Below are 12,106 nucleotides of genomic sequence, written 5' to 3' on the forward strand. Positions count from 1 at the left end.
CATGCATAAGGAAATACACAGATAACTAATTTCACATTCCACCTTTCAAGTGTAGGTGATGTTTTAAGGTGATTTGCATTCAGTGATCCTCTAAGCCTCTGATTTTTATGGGATGCTGAAAAGTCTTAGTATTGTTTTAATTCAGAGGCATATTTTATACTTTTCTCAAAAGCAGATGATTTGTTTTAGGACATATGATGCTGTTGAAAGGAATAAGTGTTTAATCTTTACTCCAGTCTTGGATGTCTTTATGTATATTTGTATGAAAGCTTTGAGATACCCTAAGAGACCATTCTTTATTTTTAAAATTGTGTTCATGTATTTATTTCGGTTGCACTGTATCTTCATTGTTTTCTGCAGTCGCAGCGGACAGGCGCCCCTCTTCACTGCAGTGCTCAGGCTTCTCATTGCTGCGGCCTCTCGTTCTGCAGAGCGCAGGCTTTAGGCGCACGGGCTTCAGCACTTGCAGCGTGTGGCTCAGTAGCTGTGGCTTGTGGGCTGGAGAGCACAGGCTCAGGAGTCGCGGCACAGGGACTTAGCTGCTTCATAGTGTGAGGGATCCTCCCGGACCAGGGATTGAACCTATGTTCCCTGCACTGGCAGGTGGATTCTTATCCACTGCGCCACCAGGGAAGTCCAAGAGCCCATTATTTATAAATCTCCCCATAGCTTAAAAATAAAAAGCAGATCTAAATGCCCTTCTGTAGTGCCAGTTTCCTTAAAGTGATAGTTTGGGCAACTGTAAAGTAAAAGTGGTATCAGTATTATTGCTTACACTCTCCTTTCTCCCCTCTATTTAATCCATTTAATCTTTTCTTATTTCACACCATCCAGAAGGTACAGTGTTGAAAGAAATTTGTCTTTGTAGCTGAAGTTCTTTCATAGCAGGGTATTCTGCTGCTGCTTCTAAGTCGCTTCAGTCGTGTCTGACTCTGTGCGACCCCATAGATGGCAGCCCACCAGGCTCCTCTGTCTCTGGGATTCTCCAGGCAAGAACACTGGAGTGGGTTGCCATTTCCTTTTCCAATGTATGAAAGTGAAAAGCGAAAGTGCAGTCTCTGAGTCATGCCTGACTCTTAGCGATCTCATGGACTGCAGCCCACCAGGCTCCTCCGTCCATGGGATTTTCCAGGCAAGAGTACTGGAGTGGGGTGCCATTGCCTTCTCCGAGGGTATTCTAATTGTAGTAAAAGTTGGGGATAAATTGTTCAGCATAAACAGTTCAGTTTATAGACTTTCTGGAACAAATTGCTTACATATTTTTAGTTTTAATTTTTAATACTTGAAGTGCACATCATTTTCATTCAGATTTTCCTGATTTATAAAATGTTCAATTCTGGTTTTTTAATTATTTTTTGATAGCTTTATTAAAGTAAAATTTATGGTCATAAAATTCACCCATTCTAAGGTTGCAATTCAGTGATTCTTTAACACATTTTTTGACTAGAGGCTTTTTGCAGAATCTAATGCCTGTGGCTGGTGATTTGTTATGAAAGTGAATATTGAAATGTCTGTGGTCAATAACATTTGGGTAACAAAAGATATAGTAATACATCTCTGATCAGTAATATGTTAATAGAGTTAGAGAATCATCACTGCAATTTGATTTCACATTTCCATCACCCCAAGAAAGAATCCTTGTGCCCATTGCCAGTCATTCCCCATACCTAACCCAGATCTAGGCAACCATTAATTTGCTTTGTTTCTATGGATTTGCCTGTTTTGGATATTTCATTTAAATGGAATCATACAATTTGTGACCTTTTGTGTCTGGCTTCTCTCACTTAGCATAACTTTTTTTAGCATAATGTTTTATGGTTCATCCATGTTGTATCATGTATCTATATTTCAGTCCTTTTTAAATTGCTGAGCAATGTTCTATTGCATGGATGTGCCTTATTTTGCTTATTCATTCAGAACTGATGGACATTTGAGTTGTTTTCATGTCTTTAGTGTTATGAATAATACTGCTGTGAACATTTGTGAGTAAGTTTTTGTGGGGACATTTATTTTAAGAAATTATTCACATATGTAGAAATAATGGTTCTCTGTTAATTCATGTATTTTTAATTTTGATTTTATTATGTGACAGTATAGTGGAGAGAAGCCCTGTGCAGCGTTTTAGGAGTCTGGGTTTCATGTTATTACTCAGCGTCCAATGTTATTACTCAATGTTAGAACAGTGAATCTGTGTTTGTAGATCTCAGTTTCTGCTCTAGATTGAATCTTTTTATCCTTCCCAAAATTCATGTATTGAAAACTAATTGCCAGCGTGATAGTATTTGGGTAGGCCTGGAAAATCCCATGGACGGAGGAGCCTGGTGGGCTGCAGTCCATGGGGTCGCTAAGAGTCAGACACGACTGAGCGACTTCACTTCACTTTACTTTTTAGAAGGTGATTAGTACACTTCTAAGAGAAACCCCAGGGAGCTCCCTTGCCCTCCTACCAAGTAAGGATGTAGAGGATGGCCCCGCAAGAACCAGGAAGGGGCCCTCATCAGACGCTGGATCTGTCTGTGCCTTGATCTTGGACTTCTCAGACTCCAGAACCATGGGAGATAAATTTATTTATAAGCACCCCTTTATGGTATTTTTGTTTTAGCAGCCTGAATGAAACTGTGAAAAATAAATTTCTATAATATTTCTATTATAACAGCCCGCATGTACTAAGACAGTTTCCTTATCAGTAAGGTGAAAAAGTTGAAGTAGATGCCCTCTATGGTTCTAATCACTGGTTCTGAATCTATTAGTTTTTGTCTGACCTTGGACAAATTACTTAATTTCTCTGTGCCTCAGTCTCCTTATCAGAAAAAATGGGGATATTAATGTAATTCTGGCTTCCCTGGTGGCTCAGGCAGTAAAGAATCTACCTGCAATGCATATAATTATGTTGTTTTGAGGGGGAAATTATATTCTGGAAACTTGAAATAAATGCCAAGATGTGTTAAGCTACTTGTAGTATGTTTGTTCCCATTTTAGTGTGTTGTACCAAGAAGGCCTCACTCAGTGGGAATGCTTTGGCTGTGGCCTCTGTAAAGAATCAGTGGTGGAAAGCTAAATAGTAGCTGGTGGAGGAAGGAAAACTGAGCTGCTAATAATAGATGCCGTTGAGTGCTTATCATTGTAGAGTGTACTGAACCCTGCACATGTATTAGTTCACCTAATCCTGGGTCTGATGAGTTAGATTCAGTGACTGTGCCCATAAAAGAAAAGTTAAGGAACTGTCCAAACCACCTAGCTAGTAAGTGGCTGCGTCCTAGTCACACCCTTGCCCTAGGCCATGATGCTTAACGCTGCACCAAACCACCTTTCTGGGAGAACACCTCCCCACCTCCCCGGGACAGAGTCCCAGGGCAGAAAGGTGTTCAGTTGGGGAGGACGTTGCTTGGGAAAGATTCCTAGTATTGCTAGCAGGCCTTCTGAGGGCAAAGAGGTGCTCGTGTTGCACATAGCTTTCCATATGTCTTATATTCCTTGGCTGCCTGTACAACTGTGATGTGACTGTTTAGTTACTGAACAAGATAAGGGATTTGCAGTATGATCAGTATTGTTTTTGGGTTTTGGGCCCCAAAATACATTGTAACATACATTGTTGTATGTGTGTGTTTTTAATGGACTTTTTGTCTGATGGAAAACAACTTTCACGTGTTCCACTGGCTTCTTTCTACTTGGGTAATGCCATAATAATTTCCATTTTGTGAACAGTTTTCCATATCTTTAGTTAACTTGTTTTTTAAACTTTTGTTTTGTACTATTATACCTTTTTAACTTTTTTTCCAGTGTGCTGTTTGATGTACCAAATATTTTCATCATATAAACAAAACTTAGGAACCTAATGATACTTTTGTTCAGTCTGTTAGACGATTATATGTCTGAGTTAGATTTAAAAGCCTGAGATTATCTCAATGAAAGGTATGTATGTCTTTGCAGAGTATAGAGTAGGAATACTTCTTTCTGGGGTAAAGGTCAGTAGAGCACAGATTTAATGATGACCCAGAGAAATTTTGAGATAGAGAGAGGATGGGAGCTAGAAATACAATCATGAGTTTGTTATCACGTGCTTCCCCTGATGAATGAGACAGACCTATTCCGCAGCAAGTGAACTCAGTGGACACATCTGTTGCCCTGGGGAAGGAAGTGGTCCAGGCTTCTTGGAGCTCAGTGTGATACTCAGATGCAAAAGCTGTGCATGAAGAGAGTTCACTTCAGAGAGCTCTCGTATCAGGTAAAGACTCTCTAGCCATGGGGTACTCTAGAGCTGGGGATGCCAGAAATGTCTTTACTGGAATTCCATCAGCCTCATTCACTTCTCTAAAGTGGTATTCCTTTTGCGGTATTCCAGTTTTGGCGAGGAAGGATTTACTTATAAATTAACACAGATAGGAAAAGCCAGAAATTTGAAAAAGTCATACAATAAAGGACCTTCTGAAGCTGAACCTTCAAAAAAATGCAGGTTTGCAGTTGCTAAGGACTTGGTAGACTAGCTCAAGAGGTGAGGAGGTCCTTAAAGAACTGAGTTCCCTCGTGTCTGGCTCCTGAGGAGAAGGGGCAGCAAGGATGATGTAGGGTACTGCTTGTATTGTTTTTGAGAAGGGTTTTCAAGTGGCAGGCTATCATTAATATTACCTTTAAATCTTTTGACATGTAAATACAGTGTAGGACTTTTCATGCATTGGACCTTTACTGTAGAATTTTCCTGTCTTTCAAAGTAGGTTATGTTTTCATAGAAAACTTGGAACTTTCTCTGTTTGCTTCATCTCTTTCTTCTTTTCTCCCTCCCTCACGGAATAAACTAGGTCTTGACCCATCTGTAAAAATGGTGTCAAACGAGGATACTTCAGGTTTCCATTTTATTTAGAAGAATTACTGTTTTGGATAGATCTGTATTGTTGTGAAAGTTAAGCATTTTATCATTTTCATTTGAAGTCTATCCCAAAAGTTTGGTTTTCTTTCAGAATTGTCAATGTTATTGTAAACCCAGATTAATAATCATACATTGGCACCTACAGTGACAAAAATGACACGTTTTTAACTGTTGATCTGCTTTATTGATACATTTTTGTAAAGTTGAGCAATGTTTATTTCTGCCTAATTTTACGCATGGATATGTAGGTGATGTGCCCAGCTAGGTTATTAATACTTAGTACCTCTGCGTGTGCTTATTTGTTTTCATGTAAGGTTGCTCTTGCTTTGTAACAATACAGAAGTATTTGTAATCTGAATTCAAGGACAACTGTAGTATTTCTTCGGAAATAGAAAGCTAAGGGAGCGAGCGTGCATTCTGGCTTTGTTCATTGCCATATGTGTCTGCGTGATGTAGACTCATTAGAGATGATTTAGTTAGCCTTCGGCTATCCTAATGGGTTTTCACTGGTTGTTAAAAATGCTCTTCGAAGAATAACTAAATTTTCCAAATAAACTGGTTGATTTATACTCAGTGAAAGAGGAGTTCCAGTGCACCCATTCATATCATCAATTACAGTCTCTTATGAAGTGTAATTTGCCCAGTCTTGATTAAAAGGCCCGAAATTCTCTTTTCCTGCTGCTTAACACATCCTCTGCTGCCCTCTAACGGCTGCCCATTGGTAGAACCCATCGAGGTCCCCCTTACCATCATCATAGACCCGCCTTTCTCCAGCATCTGGTGATCATGGAGCTGCTGGATCCCTGGGAAACTGTCCCAGTAGACGCTGGAAGGAGCTGCTTTGAAGGAAGATCAGCTCATGTGACCTGGGAGCACACCACGGGGCGCTGATGGTCAGGTAGTTGTGATGATGTTAGGACTCCTAGGCTGTGTGTTTCACTTTGCTGTTTCTCACATGTGTTTGTTCATTTGTTCACTGATTTATCCGTTCATCAATGAAATATATTGTGAATGCCAAGGACATCCAGAGCATCTTGCCTTGTTTCGATCTAGTAGATGCTTATTGTAGATTTGTTAAATGAATGAATGAATGAATAAATAAATATGAAAATAAATAGGACAAGTCTTTCCTTTGGGGAGGCAAAATATCTCTTTAACTACTTAGTTGCCCCAGCTTTCCTTTTTTTACCTCTTCAAGATCTTGAGAAAGATGTTCAAACTAGAAGACAGAAACAAATTTCCATTGAAACCTAGTCTCTTTATATTTTTCAGAATTTCTCAGAATTCATCATCTCTAACTGTAGATGGGCTATTTTCAGATAGGATTTATTTTGCACCCAGGAATGAGAATTTACTTTGATGTTTCTTGCTTTTGATTGGTGGCAACATGCAGTCATGGTTGCACATTTTCCTATATATTCACCACTCTCCAAGGCATCTCACCTGCTATGACCTGGCTTTCTGCTTCTTTTATGAGTAATAAATTGTGACTTAATTTATCCAGATTGTTTTAAATACCATATATGAAATATGACATGTTTGTGTTAAGCACTTTGTGACTTGTTGAATTTTCTGCTAATTTTTTTAGCCTGCTTCATTTGGCAAGTTTTTTTAAAAAAAAACTTAACTTTCCTTGCCACTTTCCATTAACTCATATCAGGTATATGCCTGTCATTGACTTCATTCCTTGTTCAAGAAATATTTCACTCAGATATGTTTAGGTTCAATAAGTTTCTAGTGAAAAATCAGTGATCTGGATCTACCCACTGGAGAAAAGTATGAGCAGATACCCATATTTAACACTTATTGTGGTGATAGCAATGGACAGTGATATTTTGCAGGATTTTCTCTTTATTTTGTTTTGTGTTGTATTAGCTGTGAAGAAGTCTTGCAGAATAACCTGAAGAATCTTTTTGGCCAACCCAATATGTTAACTATTTTATGAATTGTATATAAGATAACTACAGATAGGCAGATTTGCTTTTTTTTGTTTGTTTCTGATGACTGTGCTAAGGACTTGAAAAATCTTAAATGACTTCTGTAAAATTAAATTTAATTGGAACTAGTAGTACAGAAATCATGACTTTTCATTACCCACCTCTTTTATGATAACAATGAAAGAGATTGATGGAAAGGAGACTCTAGAAGGGAGGCAGATATAAAAAGTAAACATTACAGCTTTCATCTCGTTGACTGCTTCACATTTTATTCATCAGTTTGATCTTGTCCCACACGTCCAAAACCTACATTTCTCATTACTTTAGATTACTTTTTCATCACTTTCAAGATGTTATTTAAAGAAAAAGGCTACTGGATTAAACGAAAATCAGTATTTTGCCATGCTGAGATGGTTTTGTGAAATCATGGAAAGTTTAGATACTGCATCTATGTCTCAGGAGAGTGATGAAATGTACTCTTGCTTCTGGATATTACAGTTTTCCAAGATAAATCTATACCAGAAATTGAACCATCTCCCTTTTGTGCTTTAAGTATATGGAGAACACAGTGGTGAAAAATTTGGCACTTGTTGGCATAAAATTGATAACCTGACTTGCAAAGCTCACATAACACAGATTTACTCAAAGGGTCACCTTCAGCTATTATTTCTTATGCCTTAAGAATTCCAGATATTCTTTTTTCTTAGGTACTGATTAATTGTTATTTTTAAGATTTTTAGATTTTTTTATGGCTGTGCTGGGTCTTCGTTGCTGCGTGTGGGCTTTCTCTAGTTGGGGTGAGAGGGGCCCTTCTCTAGTTGTTGCAGGCAGGCTTCCCAGTGCTGTGGTTTCTCTTGTTGCAGAAAATGGGCTTTAGGCATGTGGGCTCAGTAGTTGTGGCTCGTGGGCTCTAGAGTGCTGGCTCCTGCGCTGTGGTACGTGGGCTTGGTTGCCCCACGGCATATGGGATCTTCCTGGACCGCGGACTGAACCCGTGTACCCTGCATTGACAGGCAGATTCTTTACCACTGAGCTGCCAGGGAGGCCCTGATTTGCTGGGCTTTATTGTGACAAGGCTTAAAACATCAGTGTTCATTTAGAATAGATAACAGCAGGTTAGAGGGGGGGAACCCACAAAGACCAATCAGTGGCATTGAGTGATTGTACATATGACCTACCAAACTCTAAACTGCAGTTTTGTTTCCTGTACCGGTCAAGTTTCTCCATTGACTAAAAGAGAAGTCTGCTCTGGGAACTTAAGCAGAAATGGATTTATTAGGAGAATAACTCACAGAATTTATGAGGCTCAGAAAAGTAGGAATGACCCAAAGGCAGCTGAGAAGTTGTCTGTGCTTATACCATAGGAGAAGTGTGGTTAGGAAGCCAGTTCTGTTGATGCTTCTATGACTAAGTTGCTCCTGTATCTTCATTACTCCCTCATGTTTGAAATTCCTTTGTGAGGGCATCCCACTGATGGCCTCGATCAGCAGTTCTCTTTTTTCTAGGTTTCAGGGTGTCTGTGAGTTCAAAATTATTTTTTAAATAATTTTTAGTACGTCTTAGTAGTGGGCTTTCACTCCATTGACATTTGCACTGATGATACAAAAGCTAGACTCCATCTTGTTCACTTGGCCTAACGTCACTGGATATTTTCAGGCCTGTTTTATTGGTAAGGTGATGATGTGATGTAAGAACAGTGTTACTGGAACCAGATTCCCAGGGTGTGAGTCCTAACATCTCCACTTACGAGGTTTGAGATGTTGGGCCACATTTAACTTCTCTCAACTCCAGTTTACTTTTCTGTAAAATGGGATTAATAATAGTACTTACCTTATGGAAGTGTTGTGAGCAGTAACCAAGTTAATACAGGTCAATCAGTGTATGCCTTGTGATAATCCCTTGCTAAATGTTAGCATTCATAATCATTATTATCCAGCGTTCACATCTGATCTTTGACAAGCTGGTCACAAGAGAAAGGAGCTTAGACATGAGCCTGAGCTGTCTGGTTCTTGTAGAGCTGAAGAAAAGACTCATCAGATCAAGATACTGATCTAAAAACATGAAGTGCTACTATTTTAGGTTAAAAATGTAAAACATGAACCTTTCCCTCATTCTTCCTACTGTTTGTATGTTAGCCTGGGCTGATGTAGAACAAAAATGAATGACCAAATTGCAAGCAAATATTCAAGGATAAAACTTAAAGAGAACATATCATGTTACTTTGACAACATGTTTTCTTTTGTAGACAGGTGCCAATAGTAGTGATTTTTTTTTTAGTTGTATATGCAAAAGCTGTAAAATAATATGCTTCTTTTAGGTAGTCATGCTTAAATAGTCACTAATGACAAGTGTTAAGATTACATTTCTTTCTCCAAATAATCTCGGATTTCTTTTCAAAAGACTACATTTTTTTCAGGGCAAGGCTGTAACTTGAGATTTTAGCTTTAGCTGAAAGCACAGAGCTTGAAATGGAATAGGTTTATAGCAAGTATTTGCTGAATAAGTAATGTTTTGGTTTTCCAGTACTTATAAAAGTTACACTTACACAATATTATAGTCTGTTAAGTGTGCAGTAACATGTCCAGAAAAACAAGGTGTGTATCTTAATTAAAAATATTTTATTGCTGAAAATGGCTAACCATCATCTGAGCCTTCAGTGAATTTAATCTTTTTGCAGCGATAACATCAAAGATCACTGATCACAGACCATCATTATAAATTAGTAATAGTGAGAAATAATAATAATGGTGAGAATACTTAGTAATAGTGAGAAACTTTGAAAAGTTGCGGGAATTGCGAAAATGTGACACAGCAATCAGGGAATAAGCAAATGCTTATGGAAAAATGGCATCAATAGACTTGCTTAATACAGGGTTACCACAAGCCTTCGATTTGTAAAAAAAAAAAAAAACAATAAAGTGAAGCATAATAAAAATGTATGCCTGTATATATTTCATAGAGTAATTATTGCTATGCAGTTGACACTTAACTTTCTGTGTTTTCAGAGAGGAAAATTTACTGGAGGAAGTTTACTGGAGTAAAATGGAGGCCTCAGTAATATTACCCATTCTGAAGAAAAAACTAGCTTTTCTTTCAGGTATGTTTCTTGAAATTGGAAGTGTTTGATGTACAAACTTGCTTAATCTTTTTTCTTTGATAATGCAGAAATCCATTTCCTTTTTCTAGGAAGGTTCTGTTTTAAAGGTATTTCTGAGATACCTTTTACTCAGAATGGATAGCAGTGCAAGCCAACTCTGTCACTTTTGGTGCTTGGCAGGCCAATTTTTATTCTGTTCTGTAATTTGATTAAAATGACCTCCATAAGGTAGATATCATGATGTCTCACTTCTCATATGAAAAATGAAATAATGATTACAGGCTGAGAATAATTGACTAGCCAACATCTAACTAACTGTTTCTGAAATACAGAATAATTCATTTTTGTCATATCCCCTGTCGTAGCTTTTGTCTTCCATCTTTCTAGGAAGAAGAGTTATGAAATATGTTAGTTACATGATTTTCTCTTTTTACTACTTGAACTTGGTTTATACAGGCTTGAATTTACCTTCAGTTATTAACCCAAAGGCTGCATCAACAAGGAAGAGACAAAGAGAAGCTTTGAGATGTTTCACTAGTGTGAAAGCAGTGGTAACACTGGGTGTAGCAACTTTATAGAATTTTGGATCGTTGAGTAAGTTTGCACATGCTGTAGAATAGGCACTGTGGCCCCCCTGTTGAAGATTAGTTAAATTATTTTGTTTTGTTTTTTTCTCTTATTCTCTTTAGGTTCTATCAGAATTGTCTTGATATTGAGACTATTATGTCCTTTTTCAATGTATATTGTATCTCTGTGATTGGCATGCTTTTTTAGTGTATGTTATAAAGGACAAAGATATTGAATTTCATTAGTAATATTGCTTCTCTAATATGTGTTTCTTTTTTTAAAAAATAAACTTCCTTCCTTATCAATTGACACTTAGATGTTTTCTCTATTTTTTTTTAATGATATGAATGGTGTTGTAGGAAGCATTCTTAACAGTTTGTGAGTCTTGTGCAAGTTCAGCAGTATAAATTCCTCCAAGTGGAAGTGTTAAAGAGAATTTACATTCAAATTTGTGTTACATCTCGTCAGATTGCCCTTCAAGAATATTGTTTCAATTGTTATTTCTTTTCTCCCATCAGGGTATGAAAATAGACCCACAGACGTAAAAATTAGACCCACAGGTGTAAAAAAACAAATTTGCAGTTACCAACCAAAAGAGAAAGGGGAGGGATAGTTTGAAATTTGGAATTAAAAGATACACACTACTATATATGAAATACATAAAAACAAACTCCTAATGTATAGTCCAGTGAACTATATTCAGTATTTTAAAATAACCTATAAGAGAAAATAATCTGAAAGAGAAGAGATATATATGTGTATAACTAAATCACTTGGCTGTGTGTCTAAAACACTGTATATCAACTATACTTACATTTAAAAAAAAAATGCTTATTTGCCCATACTGTTGCAAAAAAGAAATCTTTATCAGTGATGTTTTTGCATTCTTATTACACTTGTCTCTGCAGCATTTGACCTTGTTTACTGTACCCAGCTTGAAAGGATGTTCCTTCTTGGCATCTGCCTTCTTTTGCATTTACGCTGGTGATTATTGTCCCTTACTGAAAGCTAAGGGCATAAGGTTAAATCTAGTGCTAAATGTTAGACCTGTCGTCTGCAGGCAATTTCACAGTGGTTTAGAGTGCTACACTTCAGATATGAACCTTTTTGCAGATTTGGTTTAATGCAGGAATAAAGCTTAGCGGTTTTTGAGGAGCAGGTGAAACTTTTCTGAATCCAATCCCTCTTGACTTTCTCTACTGACTGTTAATTATTTCAGTCAGTAATATTCAAGCTTTTTGAATAACAGACAAAAACTTTTCAAACCAACAAAGTCCTTCAGGGAATACAGTTTGAAAACTATGGGTGCAGTTCTTTAAAAAAAAAAAAGAAAAGAAAAAAACTTGTATTCTAAACAAAAAACATTTGCAGTAAGGCACTATTGATTATTAAGTTAACCATTTGAAATTGCCATTTATTGAGATTAAACAAAGTGCTTGAATATCAGTAATTTATATGGTTAACCTGATAAAGGATCATTTATGGTTTGTACTTGGTAAATTGTATCCATGTTATTCATAGGATGGAGAAGGAAATGGCAGCCCACTCCAGTATTCTTGCTGGAGAATTCCATGGTCAGAGGAGCCTGGCAGACTACAGTCCACGGGGTCGCAAAGAGTCAGACATGTCTGAGCGACTAAC

The 12,106-nt window shown here is 37.5% G+C and overlaps 1 protein-coding gene across 4 annotated transcripts in view; it reads left to right on the top strand.

Annotated features, from left to right (window-relative positions):
• SESTD1 (SEC14 and spectrin domain containing 1) overlaps positions 1–12,106 on the top strand; it is a 147,862-nt gene that overhangs the window by 38,384 nt on the left and 97,372 nt on the right. For all 4 annotated transcript variants that reach the window (XM_042243665.2, XM_015093334.4, XM_042243667.2 and 1 more), the window contains one exon: positions 9,807–9,898. In XM_042243665.2, coding sequence (XP_042099599.1) covers positions 9,844–9,898 — 55 coding nt within the window. In that variant the 5' untranslated portion in view covers positions 9,807–9,843. The remainder of the gene's footprint in view (positions 1–9,806; positions 9,899–12,106) is intronic.

The sequence above is a fragment of the Ovis aries genome, chromosome 2, assembly GCF_016772045.2.
Source record: "Ovis aries strain OAR_USU_Benz2616 breed Rambouillet chromosome 2, ARS-UI_Ramb_v3.0, whole genome shotgun sequence".
Classification (NCBI taxonomy): Eukaryota; Metazoa; Chordata; class Mammalia; order Artiodactyla; family Bovidae; genus Ovis; species Ovis aries.